Source organism: Apus apus, chromosome 9 (genome assembly GCF_020740795.1).
Source record: "Apus apus isolate bApuApu2 chromosome 9, bApuApu2.pri.cur, whole genome shotgun sequence".
Taxonomy (NCBI): domain Eukaryota; kingdom Metazoa; phylum Chordata; class Aves; order Apodiformes; family Apodidae; genus Apus; species Apus apus.
Window position 1 is genome coordinate 7191020 of NC_067290.1, and position 17066 is coordinate 7208085.

At 67.4% G+C, this 17066-nt stretch overlaps 4 protein-coding genes across 9 annotated transcripts in view; all 4 read right to left on the minus strand.

The window, feature by feature from the left end:
• The window catches only part of QRICH1 (glutamine rich 1), a 28539-nt gene extending 27790 nt beyond the window's left edge, over window positions 1-749 (minus strand). The window contains exon 1 of one of the 3 annotated variants that reach the window (XM_051627368.1): window positions 639-749. The gene's annotated coding sequence lies outside the window, so the exon portion shown is untranslated. Of the gene's footprint in view, window positions 1-2; window positions 311-638 lie in introns of those variants that run through there. The other 2 variants (XM_051627367.1, XM_051627362.1) reach the window with 2 other exon arrangements.
• Window positions 750-1747: 998 nt separating this feature from the next.
• Window positions 1748-7865, minus strand: QARS1 (glutaminyl-tRNA synthetase 1). The gene is made up of 24 exons (XM_051627955.1): window positions 7698-7865; window positions 7336-7483; window positions 7146-7255; window positions 6975-7050; window positions 6603-6667; window positions 6323-6376; window positions 6093-6150; window positions 5902-5973; window positions 5672-5757; window positions 5346-5432; window positions 5160-5259; window positions 4958-5036; window positions 4725-4833; window positions 4512-4642; window positions 4315-4407; window positions 4009-4146; window positions 3848-3935; window positions 3625-3768; window positions 3449-3553; window positions 3013-3105; window positions 2616-2743; window positions 2357-2423; window positions 2023-2148; window positions 1748-1925 (listed from the first exon to the last, which is right to left on the minus strand). The coding sequence occupies exons 1-24, from the start codon at window positions 7854-7856 to the stop codon at window positions 1875-1877; spliced, it is 2367 nt and encodes a 788-aa protein (XP_051483915.1). The 5' UTR covers window positions 7857-7865; the 3' UTR covers window positions 1748-1874.
• An 809-nt stretch (window positions 7866-8674) lies between these two features.
• Window positions 8675-10369, minus strand: LOC127388462 (epidermal differentiation-specific protein-like). Its single transcript, XM_051627977.1, has one exon. The coding sequence runs from the start codon at window positions 9753-9755 to the stop codon at window positions 8703-8705; it is 1053 nt and encodes a 350-aa protein (XP_051483937.1). The 5' UTR covers window positions 9756-10369; the 3' UTR covers window positions 8675-8702.
• An 804-nt stretch (window positions 10370-11173) lies between these two features.
• On the minus strand, window positions 11174-17039 carry SLC6A8 (solute carrier family 6 member 8). Of its 4 annotated transcripts, none has more exons than XM_051627959.1 (14): window positions 16729-17039; window positions 16190-16414; window positions 15669-15800; window positions 14713-14986; window positions 14502-14634; window positions 14114-14248; window positions 13919-14022; window positions 13713-13837; window positions 13513-13625; window positions 13295-13432; window positions 12980-13082; window positions 12799-12899; window positions 12347-12517; window positions 11174-11677 (listed from the first exon to the last, which is right to left on the minus strand). In XM_051627959.1, the coding sequence occupies exons 1-14, from the start codon at window positions 16823-16825 to the stop codon at window positions 11546-11548; spliced, it is 1983 nt and encodes a 660-aa protein (XP_051483919.1). In that variant the 5' UTR covers window positions 16826-17039; the 3' UTR covers window positions 11174-11545. The 4 variants fall into 4 exon arrangements, with proteins under 4 accessions (XP_051483919.1, XP_051483918.1, XP_051483917.1 ...); XM_051627958.1 differs by having other exon boundaries at window positions 16190-16417; XM_051627957.1 differs by having other exon boundaries at window positions 16190-16438.
• Window positions 17040-17066: the final 27 nt, after the last annotated feature.

Here is a 17066-nt window from a genome sequence, read left to right on the forward strand (position 1 = left end):
ACCGGCCGCCACCGGGACCAGACGAGGCCACGCTCCGTGTTTAGCCCTTGAGATCACCGGCCGCGGCTCGGCCGCTCTCCCGCTCCAGCGCGGGGCCTGCTCCCGCGGCAGGGCCGGCCCCGCCCGCAGGCAGCCTGGCGCGGCCCGGGCCGCTTCCCGCCGCCTTTGTTCCCCGGCGGGCTGCCCGGGCCCGGGCCCCGCGGCGCCACCGCCCCCCCCCGCCGCGGGAGCCGAGCTGGCGGCGCGGCCGGGACGGCGGCCGCGAGGGGCCGCGCGGAGGCGCAGGCCGGGCCTTCCGGCGCGCGCTGCCGCCGCCCGTGCCCGCGCGGGGAAGAGGCCGCCCCGGGAGGCGGCGGAGGCGGGGACGCGCCCGGTGGCGAGGGGAGGGGGGAGGGCGAGCGGGGGGGAGCGCGCACCGCGCGTGCACGGCCGAGCCGCGCGCGCGTCCCCGCGGGTGGGGGCTGCGCGCGCCCGGCAGGCGGGGCCGCCCCCTCCCCCCTCCCCGCCGGGCCCGCGCCGCCCCCGGAACCACCGCCGCCTCCCCCCGCGCCCGGCAGGAGGCCCCACCCGGCCCGGCCGCGGCGCAGCCCCCCCCGCCCGGCAGCCCCGCGGCCCGGCCCGGCCCGGCCCCGCCTCACCCCGGCCCCGCTGCTGCCGCCGCCGCCTCGCGCCGCCGCCGCCTCGGCCCCGAGTCTTTCCCCTCACAGCTCCCTGGGCGCCATCTTACATTCAACCCCCCGCAGCCAATCAGCGCGCGGCCCCGGCCTCGCGAGAGCGCGGCCCCCAAATCCCGCGACGGCTCGCTGCCCGGGACCGCCCCGCACCTTAAAGGGGCCGCGCCCCGGAGGAGAAGGGGCGGGGGGGGGGGGTGCGGGGCGGCCGCCAGCGGGAGCCCTCGGCGCGGGGCCGGGGCCGGGACGGCGGAGGGGAGAAGGACCCGAGCGGTGGGGACGGCCCCGGCGGCTGCCGTGGGGCTGGGAACGCCACCAGCACGCGGGGCGCCGCCGGCCGGGGAGCCCCAGGCAGCCGCCCCCCCCCGCGCCGCGGCAGGCGGGACAGCCCGGCCGCGATCCCCCGGGCAGCGGCGGGACCGGGGCCGCGCATCGCCCCGGGGGTGGGGAGACCGCCGTGCCCGGGAGAGCGCTGGAGCCTCCGCGGCTGCACCGGCGGGAGCCACGCCTTGCCCCGGCCCCGGGAGGCACCCGGGGCGGCCGGTGCCCCGCACACGGGGACCGGGCCGGGGCTGCTTTAACGTCCTCATGTGCTCGGCGCGGCCTCCCCGTCCCTGCCGCCGCTTAAGGTGGCCCGGGGGACCGGGTAGAGCCTTCCTCCATCCAGGGCAGGGCCGTGGTCCCGGGCACGGGGCTCAGGGCACGGGGATCACGCCGATTTCGCAGAGACATCCCCCGGACCCCCGGAACCGGGGCCGCGCAGGGGCCAACCCGCCCAAGTCCACCTTAAGGGGGGACGGCACTCGGGCGGTGTTTGTACACAGCGTGCACACCGGCCTGCCCGTGCCCTGCCCGTGCCCTGCCGGTACCCGATGGCAGGCCCTGGGGACCCTCCTCCATCCCACCCGACACCCTCAACACCAGCCCAGCCCTGCAGTCCCAGACAGGGGGAACTGGGGCACCAGCTGTGCAGGGGCAGAGCCCAAGTCCCCAGGAACAGGGGAGATCATCCCTCAACCCCAGTACTCCACGGCTGAGCTGGGGGACAGGAGGCAGTGACAGCGTCAGGACAGGGCTGGGATGCTCTGTTTATTGAGGGAATGCTGTGGGGCGCCCTGGGGGGCTGCACCAAGGCACGGCGGCACTGGGGGTGTGCAGGGACCCCGAGGGAAGCAGCACCACAACAGGGTGGTGGGAGGTCCCTCACGCCTTTCCCGGGTCCTCCTTCAGCGTCACCGTCCGGTTGAACACCATCTGGGGAGAGGCAGAGGGTCACTTGCAGCCCCGTGGCAGGTAGGGGGAACCCCCCGTGGGTCTGGGGGTGTCCCACTGCTCCCACCCCAGGGCTCACCTTCCCCTCCCCGCTGTCGGGATCCACAGAGAAATAGCCCAGCCGCTCAAACTGGAACTTGTCGAAGGGCCGGGCGGAGAGGACGGAGCTGTCGACCAGGGCATTGTGGACCACGCGCAGGGAGTCCTGGCAGGGGGAAGCAGCTCAGCTGGCAACCTCGGCCCCTCTGCCCCCACCATAGCCCTGCTCCCCATGGCCCCTCTCCCCACCGGGACACAGCAAGGCCATACCCAGGGAGGGGTAGGGGTCACAGGGAAGTAGACACCACTGGCATTGTGCAGGAGGTCCCCACCTGCCCCCAGGGCCCATAACCCCAGCTCCTGCCATTACTCACAGGGTTGAGGTCGCTCAGAAAGCCACCAGGCACCTCTGATGGGTCCTCAGGATTTTTGTGCAAAAACCTGCCATGAGACAGAGGCTCATCCCAAAGCTGCTGGGTGAGGGTATGTGGTGCCCCAGGGTAGCTGTGGGACTGCAGCCCCCCCACCAAGGAGCCGGGTGGGCCGAAGCAGACCCTGCTGGTACTTGGCCATACTGCCACTCCAGCACTGCTGAGCTTGTGCCTGCACCTCAGCAGGGAGCTGGGTACTCACAGCCGCTCGTAGAGCCGCACTTCACAGGCCAGTGGCTCCGACACCCAGTGGATGAAGGCTTTGGGCTTCTCTGCCACATCCGACTTGGTGCAGGTCACCTCCAGCTCGATCACGCGCCCGCTGGTGTCCTGGGAGAGGGGAGACAAGCTGAGCCATCAGGCAGCAGCTCCATCCTGCAGGGTAGCCCTGGGGCTGAACTGCCAGCCTCCCAGCTCAGGGCCACCCTGCTGTGTGAGACACAGGGCTGGCAGGGGCTGCCACACCGGCAGCCTGTGCCCACGCTGTGCCCACAGTGCCTGGCCCGAGATGAACATCGCTGCCCTTCCCTGGTGGGGCACAGCCATGTCCTGACATCCCACAGTGCAAAATCGTGTCACCAGTGCCCAGAGCCACCCACCTTGATGACATTCTGGATGGTGATGACATAGCCAGCGTGGCGCAGCCCCACCGGCTGCCCCGGGGCCAGGCGCTTGTAGCCCTTGTCCACCTCCTGCAAGAGAGTTCTTGGCTGCATGAGGGGTTCCTGCATGGGCAGCAGTTCACCCCTCCAGCATGTCTCTCTGTCCTCATGACTGCTTCCCCAGTCCCAGGGACTGGGGCACTCAGGGCTGTCTGAATTCCCACATTGCTGCAGGACATCCACCAGTGCAGAGGCCAGGTGTGGGCACCATTGGTTGGATGCCTCCTGGCCAGGCTGAGGGCAGCGGGCTCATCAGAGCTGCTGGCATGTTTGGGATTCATGGTCCAGTGCCTGCCACCTGTCTGTGACCTGTGCAGCACCAACACCAGGCTCCTGGTAACAAGGGCAGCATGGCCTGGTTGGCCCAGCTCACCTCCCTGAAGTCTGTCTCCTCGATGTAGATGGTGGACTGGAAGGGCACTTTGTGAAAACCTCGGCTCTCGTCAGCTGGGAAGTTGGGCACAAGGACCTCGAGTGCCTGGGAAGAAGGAGGGGGTGAACACTGACCTTGGGAAACCCCACTGCCACCCCAAGCCACTGCAGTCTCACCTTCAGGGCAGGAAAGTTGGTGATGGTGACCTTGAGGGGCTCCAAGACAGCCATGGCACGGGGGGCTTGCTCGTTCAGCACCTCCCGTGCACACGCCTCCAACAAATGTGGCTCCATCGTTGCCTGGGCCACCGTCACACCAACCTGCAGGACAGCCTGCTGTCACCACACTGGCTGGGTGACACGTCCACCGGCCCCATCCCATCCTGCCCCTGGTGCCTACCCGGGCACAGAAGTTGTTGATAGCCTCGGGGGGGAAGCCCCTCCGGCGCAGGGCTGTCAGCGTGAAGAGCCGCGGGTCATCCCAGTCCCTGAAACAACACCGGTGTGACTGCCAGGTGTCCCCTAAGCGAGACCCGCCCTGGCTGCCAGCCCTGCTCCTACCTCACGGCACCCGTCTCCACCAGCCGGATGATTTTCCTCTTGGAGACGACGGTGTAGAGCAGGTTCAGGCGCCCGTACTCCCACTGCACGGGGCAGTAGACGTCCAGCGCGTTGCACAGCCAGAAGTAGGAGGAGCGCCTGCCAGGGAGGCACCGGCACAGCCGGCTCAGCCTCGGGCCTGCCCCCAGCCCTCAGACACACCGTGCCCAGCCCTTCAGCAGCCTCCAGCACACGGTGAGCTGCTCCCTGCCAGAGCTGCTCTGCCAGGTCTGACTCAGTCTTGGCTGTGCCAGGGATAGTCCTCACCTGGCCTGGAACTCCTTGGTGCAGAGGGAGTGCGTGATGTGCTCGATGGAGTCGCAGAGGCAGTGTGTGTAGTCATAGGTGGGGTAGATGCACCTGCGTGGCAGACAGAGTCAGCCCTGGGGCACAGCCTGGAGCTGTAGTTTCCAAGACCTCCCCACTCCCAGAAGATGTGCCAGGACACCACAGGCCCTCCCTACCACTTGTCCCCAGTGCGGTGGTGTGGAGTGAACTTGACGCGGTAGGCGACAGGGTCCATCTTCCCGTCCTCCATCACCAGCTTCATCCGCAGCGTGGCCTCCCCCTCCCCAAACTTGCCCTTTCGCATGTCCTGTGGAGTGGGGAGAAGCTGTTGGCTGAGCCATGGACCCCAACTCCAGGGGTACACAGTGCTTGTCCCCAGTCAGTTGTACCTCGAAGAGCACGAGCGACTCCTCCACAGGCCGGTCCCGCCATGGCGAGGGCGGTGGGTTGTGCCCCTTGATCTCCTCAACCTTCTGATGGCAGACGTATGCCTGGCCCCTACAGAGGGGAAACACTGTCACCAGATACGGGTGGCTCATCCTCTGGGGGAGGGGAAGCCCTGGCTGTGGCACAGAACATCCCGTCCTGCCCCCGTGCATCCATACAGCCCCGCTGCACTCACCTGCGGATGAGCTCTAGGGCCCAGGTGTAGAGCTGGTCAAAGTAATCTGATGCATGGGTCACTGCATAGGGCTGGTAGCCTGTGGGGAAGGGGGAAACAGGGCAGGTTGGTGGCACCCCCAGGGCCCAGCCGTAGGACCTGCACGCAGGGATGATCCCAGCAGCACCTGGCCCAACCCTGCCCTGCCCAGCCCAAGCCGTACCCAGCCACTCCACCATCTCCCGGATGGCTGTGAAGTACTTCTCCTCCTCCTTCTCTGGGTTGGTGTCATCGTAGCGCAGGAAGCACACGCCACCGTTGGCCTGGGGCAGGGGGACAGTGAGGGACTGCAGGGCCAAAGAAGCGGGTGGAGGCAGGGGCTGGGGGAAATGCCAGCAGGGCTTCTCACCTTGGCATAACCAAAGTTGAAGTTGATGGCCTTGGCATGGCCGATGTGCAGGATCCCGTTGGGTTCAGGAGGGAACCGTGTCCTCACCTGCAGGGGATAAAGGGCACACCTCAGTCCTTCAGCGGGAGACCCTCCCCATGCCTGACAGCAGGGGCACTGACATGAGCCCCCCAAGGTCCCACAAAGCCCCCTGTACCTGCAGGGTGCCACCCTTGGCCATACCCCTGGTGAGCTGTGTGTCCCCCCAGCCACCCTGACCTGGCTGGAGCCTGGCACAGCAGTGCCACCCTCCCTCCCCACCACTGGGCTGGGGGTCACGGCCTCACCTGCCCACCCGTGATTGCCAGGTGCTGCTTCAGCAGAGCCATGGTGTTGGGTGTCACCACGTAGCCCTCCGTCTTGTAGTTCTCTCCTGGGGGCAGAGGATGCTCAGGGCTGCATCACTGCCCAAACTCAGCCAAGCCCAGCAGTCAGCAGGGAAGGAGGTGGGGCCAGGCTGGTCCCCCACAGCAGGGAGAGCTGAGCCAGGCACAGCACAGTCACTGCCCACACTCACCCGGCTTGTGGAACTTCAGGGCTTCTCCCCGAAGCTGCTCCAGCAGTGACCGTGTCTCTGTGCCCACCTCACCTGAGGGAAGAGGCAGGGCTGAGCCAGGGCCTGACTGCAGCTCCCAGTGCCCAACTTAGAGGCAGGTCCTGGCCAGAAACCAGAGGGCTGGGGAAGCTGCCCACAGGACAGTCTCTTACCATTCTCCACCACAGCTACCTTCTGCTTCTCCGCCGGGGCTGGCCGGGCCTTTGCAGCCTGCAGGGACCAGCACAGCATTCTGAGTGCCTGGCCCTGGCATGTACCTTGCCCCCCTGGCCCCGTCTGCTGCCCCAGCGCTCCCTTGGACCTGTGCCCATGGTAGCAGCTGGTCTAGAGAAGCTATCTGGGATCCTTCCTGGACACTCAGCAGGGTCCCTCTCCTCCTCACCTTTGGTTTCTTTTCCAGATCAGCTTCTGTCTTTGGCCCCAGCAAATGCAGCACCTGAGGGAAAGAGACAGAGACCAAAGGAGAGAAGGTGCCTGGTGCCCAAGGTCCCGAGGTGGCCTTGTCCAGCTGTCACCCCCCACCCTGCCTGCACCTGACCAGGGCAGGCTGTCCCCAGCACTGGGTCCTCCCACAGGACAGGCACCCAGGTCCTGCACCAGGCACAGTCACTGACAGGGGCCACTAGCCCAAGCAGCGTCCAACCTGCTGCCCTCATACCCACCTGCAGGTCCACCTCATTCTTGATGGTCTTCCCATCTGCCCACTGCAGCCGGCTCCGCGCCTCCCCTGCGGACAGGGCACCCTGTGGGTGGTGCAGGAACAGCCCAGCCCAGGGGGCTTCAGCCAGGGCTGCTGACACAAGCTGCCGTGACCAGCAGCTGGTGGCAGCCCCTGCCCCAGGGGAGGTCTGTGGCACAGGCCACCAGAGGCAGCTGCCCCCTGCAGCCCTGCCAGGCGGGGCACGTGGCAGGACATCTCCCCCGTGTCAGGCGGGCTGTGGCACGGCGGGGCAGCAGCCGGGGCCAGGGCAGCCCACGGGGAAGGGCTGGCTCTGAGGACACAGGGGGCTGGGCAGGGGCTGCCCCACACTCACCCATCAGCAGCCCCATGTTGAAGCGGTAGCGCTGGGCCAGCAGCTCCGCCCGGTGCTGGCCGATCACGGCCTCCACCTGAGAGCGGGACAGGGACACGGGGCTGAGCGGGATGCCAGGAGCTGCCAGCGGCCCTGACGCCATCCCGCGTGCCCCGCGCCGTCCCCACTCACTGCCTCCTCGATCTGCTCGGGGGTCACACAGACCCCCACGCCGCAGGCCCGCTCGAAGTCGGCCGCGTCCAGGGGCTCCAGGGGATGGCTCCTCACGTACTCCAGGGCAGCTGGGGACACAGCAGGGGTGAGAAGCGGGGCCCTGCCCTCCCCGCCGGGGCCGGGGGCGGGTCCCGGGGCCGCACGGTACCGCTGAGCTGCAGATCGGTCAGGATTTCCCTGCGGGCGATGTAGCCGACCAGGAAGTCGAGGTGCTTCGGGTCCCTGAGGCGCGCGGCCACGTTGTACAGCAGCGTTCCGGTGGCTCTGTCCAGGGCCGGGCCCAGCGCGCTCCGAGCCTGCCGCCGCCCCGGGAAGCGTCAGGGCCGGCCCGGGGCTGAGCCCCGCCGAACCGGCGGCCTCGGGGCGAGGAGGGAGCGCCGTGGGCCGAGACCACTCGGCGGGGCGGGGAGAAGGAGGGACCGGGGAGGTTGTCCCGGGGAGCGGGAGGGGTCCCGGGGGTGTCGCCGCCGTACCGGGGACCGGGAGACCGGGGGATAGGGGCGAGCGCACCTGCAGCACGGCCCGGCGGAGCAGCGCGCTGAGCGCCCCGTTGCGCAGCGTCTCTCGCGCTTTGGCTTCGCTGAGGCCGATGCCGGTGAAGAGCCCCAGCGCCTCCTCCGCCTCCGCCGCCGCCGCCATGGCCCCCGCCGTGGCCCCCGCCGCCGCCATGCTGCCGCCTCCCGCGCGGGGGCGGGGCCACAGCAGCCAATCGGCGCGGGGGGGGGCGTGTCGTCTGCACAGGTCGAGCCAATCGGCGATGAGAGGCGCCCGCCTCGGCCAATGGGAAGGGGGAGATCGTCGCAGGCTCCGCGAATAGGAGCGCAGGGGGCGGGGCCAAGCCCCAGGCAGGTTGCATCATTTAAAGAGACCGACGGCGGCGGGAGCCACGTGGGGGGCGGGGCTGGGGCGGGGCCTGGGGGCGGGGCCCAGTCACCGAACGACGCCCCTCCGCCCCTTGTCCCCGCTGGGCCGCTGTCCCGGGGCCGTATCTCCCGCCGGTTGCGCCAGCCCGATGCCTCCCCCAGCCCATTATCCCCTGACTCGCTGTGTCCCGCCCCATTCCGGCGTCCCTCACCCCCCCCCAGCCTGGTGTCCCCCCAGCCCGGTGCCTCCCCAGTTTCTCCAGCTTGGTGTGTGTAGGACCACGCCAGTGCAGCGTCCCTTGGCCCTCCCAGCCCAGTGTCCTCTGATCCTCTACCCCTCTGTTCCCCCAGCTCTCCCAACCCAGTATCCCCCTGGCTCCTCCAGCCTGGTGTGTGTCCCCAAGCCCAGTGTCCCCCTTACTGCATCAGCCCATTGTCCCCCCAAGCTGAGTGTCCCGTGGGTCCCCCAGCTCAGTATCTCCCCAGCCTGTGCCCACCCCGGTCCCAGCAGCAGCAGACTGGGACAGTTGAGGAAAGGAGTTTATTTGCAATAAATAACAAGCAGGAGGAGGCATCCTCAGGTCCTGCCAAGCCGGCTGGGCAGGCAGTGCAGGTGTCCCCAGGGGTCCCACACCACTGAGGGGACGGACACCTATAGGTCCGTCCTGGTGCCAGGCGCTGTCCCTGTCCCCCCAGTGGCTGCCTGCTCCCTGCCGGGCAGAGGCTTCAGGCTATAGCGAGCACTGATGTTGGTACCCGAGACACTGTGATACTCGCCCATCTCTGTACGGACATCTTCATTCTGGGTGATGGTGAGCAGGACCGGGACGGAGAGCGTCACCTCCTTCCGCAAGACCTGGATGCTGAGCGCTGTGCGTGGCGGGATCTTGGCTGGCAGCTGCACCTCCACACGTTCTCGGCGGGTGCTGGATTCGCTACGTCCTTTCTGCACCGTGAAGACGTTAGAGGCTTCCACAGTCAAGGTGAAGGAGACCCCAGCCTTGAGGCTGGTGGAGTTGCTGAAGTGGAAGCTCTGCCAGAGCGTGGTGCTGTACTCCCGGCTGCTGCTGGCCGTCAGCACCTGCTCCGACTCTGTCTCATTCAGCCCCTCGATCTCATCCACCAGCACCTCCCGCTCCTCCTCCACCTTCTTCTGCTCCCAGAGGAGACGTGCTGAGACCAGGGGACGCCCTGGCTTTAGTGGGCGCAGGTGGGACAGCCGAGACTGGAAGTTCAGCCCGGGTTTGTAGTCTGCAAGACGCTCTCCAGGCCACGCCAAGCAGTGCCAGCCACCCCGGCCGGGATGCTGGTAGAGCAGCCAGACGCCTCGCTGCACCACGTGAGAGGCCACCCGGTCGTTAAAGTACCCATATGCCAAGTTCGTCTCCTCTGTCACCACCTTGCAGGCGCCTTGGAAGTTGGGGCGCTCGTAGAGGGTGATCTGTGGGTCCCCCAGGTCGTGGTGCACCAGGCGCAGCGCCGAGAAGCTGTTGGGCCGCCCCACGGAGGGGTACTCACCCTCCTCAAAGGCATGTGGCTCCCCCTCGTACTTGGGGTCCGTGTAGGCGATCCAGGGCTGCCCCACCACCTTCAGGGAGGCGATGCAGTCCCCGAAATCCAGCTCGTGCAGGTCGGGCACGTCGCAGGTGAATTCCCGGCTCAGCCCCTCGAAGTTGGCCCGCTCGTACACCGTGATCCGGTTCATGGCACTGTGGGCACCCACCTCTGCGAGGGCACAAGCCAAGTCCCCTCCTCTGGGGAGGCGTGGGCACTACGGGAAGCCTGTGGGAAAAGCCTGGCCAGCAAAGTGCACCCCCCAACACTCCCTTTCCTCCCCTGCGGTCCGCCCGGTCCCTGCGCTCTCACCGTCCGTGCCGGCAGTGCCCCTCCTCTGCCACAGCCCTGCTTTTTACAAGGGGGTGACAGGGCTGGGACTTGCTGTGACACGAAGCGAAGGCGATGACAACCCTCGCCCCCGCGTTCGGTCCCGGCTCCACTCCGGGGGCAGGGAGCCGGCCCGGCCCCGCACAGCCCCGGTGGGTCGGGATGACAACCGGTCCCACAGACCAGCCCTGCCGGAAAGTCCTGCCGCACCCCGGGCACCCGGCGCTCCAGTGCTAACGAGTCACTGCCAATTATCACCGATGCTTCCGCCCTGCCTGTGCTAATTACGGTGTGTGTTGCCGGTGGGGCAGGAACCGATGGCTCACCCCGGCGGGGTGAGACGGTATCGCGGTGGGGCGAGACGGTATCGCGGTGGGGCGAGGCAGCGCCCCGGGACAAGCCCCGCCAGCACCCCGGTGACCCCAGGCGCAGGACACGGCCCCTTCGGCATGGCATCCTGTGCCTGAGCGTGGCCACGGCAGCTGTGGCACTTCTCCAGTCTTGTCCCTCCACAGACATGGATCACGGAGCACCCTGTTGGAGGTTGGTGGGCGCCGGTGCTGGGCACGGTGGGTACCTGACCCCTGGGGCCAGGGCACGGGGATGGCTGGTAGCCACCCAGAGCACAGCCTGCTGGAGGCTGCCTCAGGCCGCCATGTAGGGCTGCATGGCACAGATCAGAGCAGGCTCTACTAGGTGGACGCAGAGCACACGCCTGCCCCGTTGTCACCCCACCGGGGCCAGGTCAGGCAGCCCAAGGTGTCTGGGGCAGGTTGAGCTTCTGGCTTCTCCCATCTGCGTGCCCACACCCAGGAGCTGTCTCATCCCCCCAGCACAATGCAGGGAGTGGGGAACCCCAGAGCTCATGTGAGCAGCTCCTGGTGGGGTACAGCTGGGCCCTGATGTAGCCCCCACAGCCCCTGGGCAGGGCTGGTAACAGCCAGGACCCCCAGTGCCCCTTGCGGCCAGGGAGTGGGGCCAGCCCTGGCTGGGGGCAGTGCCCCAGTCCCACAGGGAAACCACAGTTTGGTGCAGCCTGCAGGCACCTGCATCCTGCCACAAGGGAGCATGGAGACCCCGCTGCTCCTGCAACCTGTCACCCTCATGTCATCCTGGCAGAGGAACCCAGGTGTCCCTGAGCCCTGTCACTTCCTAAACCCTGTCTCCCGCAGGCAAGTGCCACCCCACATCTTGCCCTCCCAGATGGTGCTCCTTGTCCCTTGCCCACAGTGCCGGGGCTGCCAGGGTCTCCCAGTTTATTGCCAGATGTCGGGGCGGTTGGGGTTACACCAGACAAACGCTACAGGAAGCGGTTAGTGAGCGGGGGGCCACGGGGGCCACGGGTGGGGGCCACGGGGGCCACGGGTGGGGGCCAGGAAAAGGCTGTCCCACTCGCTCCCCCGGCCTGCAGCCTCCCCACCAGCCCCCCGGGCTCCCCCGTGCCGGAGACCCCTCTTGCTCCCTGTGGCCCCCAGTGACCCCCGCCTTGCAGTCCTGCACCCCCAGCTGCGATGAGTCTGGGGGGCCCGGGGGGGTGCGGGGCAGCGTGGGTGGGAGGCAGTGCTGGCATTATTGCTATGGCGGGCGGGAGCAGCGCGACCCTCCCCAGGCTCAGATCACAGTCTCGAAGAGCGTTGCCTTCTCCTTGGGAGGCTCTGGGGCCAGCAGCTTGGCTTCTGCCTCGGGCGTCAGGTACTCCAGGTGGTGGTGGCCCCAGATTGGAGTGGTCAGGAGCTGCCAGCGCTGCAGGGATGTCATGTCAGCATCCGGGGACAACAGCACCAGGGAACACCCTGAACCCGGTGCCGTGCATCCCCCAGTGCACAGGGATGGAACAGAGGTGGGGACAGGGATGGGATTTGGATGGGGATGTAAGAACAGGGAAGAGACTGAAATGGGATTGAGATAGGGAGAGGAACAGCATGGGGACAGGGGTGGGAACAAGATGGTGATGGGATTAATGCAGTGATGTCAGCAATAATGGGATTTGGGTGAGGTTGGGAGTGAGACAGTGATGGGGACAGGGACGGGATTTTGGGTGGGGATGAGACTAGGATGGGGAAGGGATTTAAATGGGATTGAGAAAGGGACTGGGATTGCATGGGGACAGGGATGAGATGAGGACAGGGATAGGGACAGAGACAGAATTTAGCTGGGAGTGAGAGTGGTAGGGATAGGGACAGGGATGGAATTTGGATGGGGATGGGACTGAGACAGTAATGTGAGCAAGGATGGGATTCAAGTGAAACAGGGATGAGATTTAGATAGGAATGAGACAGTGATGGGGACCAGGATGGGATTTAGCTGGGGATGGGACTGAGATGTGGACAGGACTGAGAGGGGGACAGGGACAAGGACGGCCAGGATGGGTTGGGGATGGAGGCAGGAGGGTGCCCACTCTGCTGCCCTCACCTCGCGGAAGGAGCCTTTGCAGCGCAGGAGCTTGTAGATGACGGTGCAGGGGATGCAGAGCATGGAGGAGAGAGCCAGGACCCAGCCGATGGCTTCCCCCCACCACGGGTACACGTACGTCTTGTTGTAGGTCAGTGGCTTGTAGTTCACCACGTGGAACACGAAGATGCCCTGGTCGGAGGAGGAGGGTGAGGTCCCACAGGGCAGTGGTCCGGTGGCCCCCACGTGTAGCTGCCCGTGGCCCTGACACGCGTGCCACCCTGTGTCCCCAACACGCGTAGCTGCCCGTGGCCCTGACACACATGTCACCCTGTGTCCCCAACACGCGTGCCACCCTGTGGCTGCCGTGCCCGAAGCAGCCACCTGGGGGAGCCCGGTGCCCGAGGCACAGAGCCGAGGCAGCGAGCACACGCGAGCACACGCGTGTCCCCGCAGGGCTCAGCCCTGCTCACCATGCAGACCAGCGGTGTCACCACGGCCCAGCACCACTTCATCAAGGGCAGGGGCCGGTAGCCGATCATGCGAGCCACGTCGTCCATGAAGCGGTCAGCGCCTGCAGGGAGAGGGCAGTCAGCCGGGCCCCCCAGGGCACACACATCCCCGTGTGTCCCTCCCGCGGCTCCCCTGCCTCACCGTAGACCCAGGCAATGACCACGCACTCCCAGAAGGCCTGCCACAGCAGCGTGATCCCGCTGGCCGAGTAGTTGTCAAAGAGCTGGAACACGTACATGCCGCCCTGCCGAGACAGCGCCGCGTGTCACCGGGGCTGTGCCAGCTGCCTCACGCTGGCACCGGCGTCTCCACACCGGCACGGCCTTGCCAGCACCGGTGACCTACTTGGCACAGACACCCTGCATGCCACAGGCACCCCGTGCTCCCACAGCAGCCCCATGGCCACAGGTACCCCGGTGGCACGGGGACCTCCACAGCTACTGCCGCATCCCCCACCTGCGTGACCATGGAGAGGCCGATGAGGCAGCAGACGATGCAGCAGAGCGCAGCGGTGACCTCGCGGCGCAGCGAGCCAGCCTCTGGCTGGGGGAACAGGTCCAGGATGCCCGTGATGAAACCTTCCACACCGACAAACTGTGGCAGAGAGCAGGGCTCAGAGGGTTATGTACCACCCTGCCCCCTCCCTGTCCCCATCCCCTTGCCTGCTGCCGCACCTGGCTGTCCAGCCCCAGCACGAGGAGCATGAAGAAGAAGAGCGTGGCCCAGAGTGGGGACAAGGGCATTAGCGTCACAGCTTTAGGGTAGGCGATGAAAGCCAGCCCAGGGCCTGTGGGAAAGCAGGGTCAGCAGTGTCACCCGCAGGGGGGGACACAGGGGACACGGTGCTCGTGGGTACCTGCTGCCTGGTACTCACCAGACTCTGCCACCTGGGAGATGTCCACGCCTTGCTCAGAAGCCATGAAGCCCAGCACAGAGAAGACAACAAAGCCGGCAAAGAAGCTGGTGGAGCTGTTGATCACGGCCAGGAGGTAGGCATCCCTGCAGGCAGAGAGGGTCAGGGGGTGCCAAGGGACACAAGGGGACATGCATGGGAATGCCCCACAGCCAGCACAGCCCTACCTGTAGCAGTTGTTGTGGAAGCGGTTGTAGCTGCCCAGCGCAGTCAGGGCTCCCAGCCCGATGGCATAGGAGAAGAAGATCTGGGTGCCAGCATCAATCCAGACCTGACGTGAGAGAGAGGGTGTTGGGGGATGAAGAGGGTGCTGGGGGGGTGCCCAGCACCCAGCCCCCTCCTGCGCTACCCACTGCCCTCACTTGCGCCTCAGCCAGCTTGGACCAGTCGGGTTTCAGGTAGAAGACAATGCCATCAATTGCCCCAGGCAGAGTCACTCCGTGCACCAGAAGCAGAATGAGGACCACGTAAGGGAAAAGTGCCGTGAAGTAGACGATCTGCAGAGGAGTGGGTGCCAGTAAGACGCCCTGGGCCAGGGCTCTCTGTCGTGTGCCACAGGTGTCCCAACAGGACCAGGGCTCAGCTATGTCCCTAGTGGCTAGTGGCACCTCCCAGACACATGTGGGACAGGGAGTCCGGCACCACCGAGGGCTCCAGCACAGGAGGGCAGGAGCTGGCAGTGTCACATGCCACAGCCCTATCCCCGTGTGCTGGTGGCCCCAACATGTGTCTGTCCTCCCCCAGCATCACCTTCCCAGTTGACTTGACACCCTTCCAGATGCAGAAGTAGACGATGACCCAGGTGGTGATCAAGCAGAGGATCATCTGCCAGTTCATGTCCCCTGGCTCGCTGATGTCCCCTGAGAGCCGCAGCACCTTGTTCCTGCAGAGTGGGGCCGTGCTGAGCGCCAGCACGACCCCCCAGCCCCGGGCGAGAGCCCCTTGGTCCCCACACACTCACTCCCAAAACTCGATGACGGGTGAGCGCTTCTTGGCCATGTCAGCACAGCTGATGTTGAAGGTCGTGGTGTCAACACTGATGTTGGTGGTGACATTGCTGCAGGGACCGAGGTGGAAGAGCTCGGTGCAATGCTCCGTGTTCCAGGAATGGCCACAGGTGGCCCAGGGGAGAGTGTCCGTCAGTGAGTGCACCAGGTAAAAGAGCCCCCACACCAGGATCATGATGTAGTAGGAGTTGCAGAAGAAGACAATCACCATGGAGGCCAGGCCCAGACCTGTGGTACAGGGAGATCAGAACACGCTAACAACCATGGGTGCTCAGTGGGCTGGGATAGCAGCAGTCTGGGGTGGGATGGGGCAGGACAAGGGGGGCTGGTGGGGACACAGGAAACCAGCAGCCCAGGATGGAGCTGGTGGGGATCTTGGGAGCTGTCTGCCACAGGCAGGACAGGGGGAGCTGGCGAGGACAGGACAGAGGGAGCTGGCAGCCTCAGGAGACGTGAGAAGCTGGTGGGGACTGGACTGGCAGCCTAAGGCAGGACAGGATGGGGACAGCCGGCAGCCTGGCACAGGACAGGGGGGAGCCGGTGGGGCACAGCACAAGGAAAGCCAGCAGGACAATGCTGAGGTGGGGATCCGGCAGTTCCTGGGACGCTGGCAGCCCCTGGTGAAGCTGGCAGCAGGCACAGAAGCCGTCAGCACGTAGGCAGGGAGCCACGGGAGCAGGCAGGGTCGGGCAGGGCAGCGCAGGGTGCCACGGGGTGCAGGCAGCTGCCACCCTTGGCTGGGGCGCGGGGTGGCAGTGGGACGTGGGCAAGGTGCACAGGAGCAGGCAGGGCGTGGGCAGGCTGCAGGCAGCCGGTGCCCCAGACAGGGTGCTGCCAGCCCCACACAGGGCGCCAGGGGCCCCCGGGCAGGGTGCAGGGTGCAGGGGCAGTGGGCAGGGCGCGGCATTACCCTTGAAGAGGGGGGCGATGTTCCAGGCAGCGATGCCTCCCTGCTTCATGAACTGCCCCAGGGCCACCTCCAAGAAGAAGACGGGGATGCCGCCCACAAAGACGATGAGCAGATAGGGGATGAGGAAGACGCCTGGGGCCGGGGGGAGACACAAGGGGCCGGCTCAGTCGCCGCCGCTCCCCCCGGGCCCCCCCGGGCCCCCCCTTCCCTCCCCGCACCGCCCGCCCGGGCGCAGCGAATAGCGAAGGCGCCTCCGCGCCCTCCCCTCGCCGCACCGCCCGATGTAGGTCAGGGCTGGCAGGTGGTGGGGGGCTCCCCGTGGACCCCCACCCCAGTGGGTAGCATCGGACACCTGTGGGGTGGCCCACGAGCTCTGCAGAAGGCCCCTTATCCCTGGGGAGGTGCAGGGTGAGCTGGCCCACCGTGGCGTGACCCTCACAGACAACATGGGGTGGAAAGCAGAGTGCTCCCACGTGCCGCGGGGTACCACCCCGACCCCGTGGGGCAGGCGTGGGGCTCACCTCCGCCGTTCTTGTAGCACAGGTAAGGGAAGCGCCAGACGTTGCCCAGCCCCACGGCGAACCCCACGCAGGACATGATGAAATCCATCTGCCGGGTCCATGTCTCCCGCTGGTGGGGAACAGCGGCCGCTTTCGGGGGCCCGGGGGGGCCCACCAGCGGTGCCGTCACCGCCCGCTCCTCACCCGCCGGGGGGGGCTCCGTGCCCTCTGCCTCCCCGCGACCCTCTGCTGAGACAGGGGGGCCCCACGCTGCCATCACACGCGCTGTGGGGGCGCGAGGAGGAGGAGGCAGAGGCGGGGAGAGACCCTCCGGTCCCCTCGGGGACAGAGGGGTTCTCCCCGCGTCTCCCCCCTCCGCGCGCCCCTCTCCGCGCGTGGGGGCGTGACGTCAGATGTCAGGCCGGCCCGTGACGTCACAATGCAGAGCGGTGACTCACCCCGCGGCGGCGGGAGGGGGCGCGCCGTGGTCGCGAGTGGCCGTGGGCTTCCCCCCCCCCCCCTTTCCCTAACCTCATCCCTCCCCAGCACTCCCCGCTTACCGGAGCCCGCAGGGGCAGCGGCGGTGGCGGCGGCGGCATCGCTTCGCGGGGCGGTGGGCGGCTGCGGGGCGGCCGTGTCGGCGGGGGCGGGGGGCATGTCGCGGGGGGCCGGGGAACGGGGGCGGGTCGGGGGCGGCTCCGTGGCCGTGGCGGTGGTGGTGGGTGGAGGGGGGCTCAGAAGCAATCCACGAAGCACTTGAAGGTGAGTCGGAAGAACCTCATTGAGGGCGGCGGGGCGCGGCGGGGGGGGCCGGGCCGGGCGGGCGGCTCAGAGCCGGGCTGCGGGGCCGGCGCCGCGCGGCCGCTCCGGGGCTCTCTGCGCCGCGGCACCGGGCGGC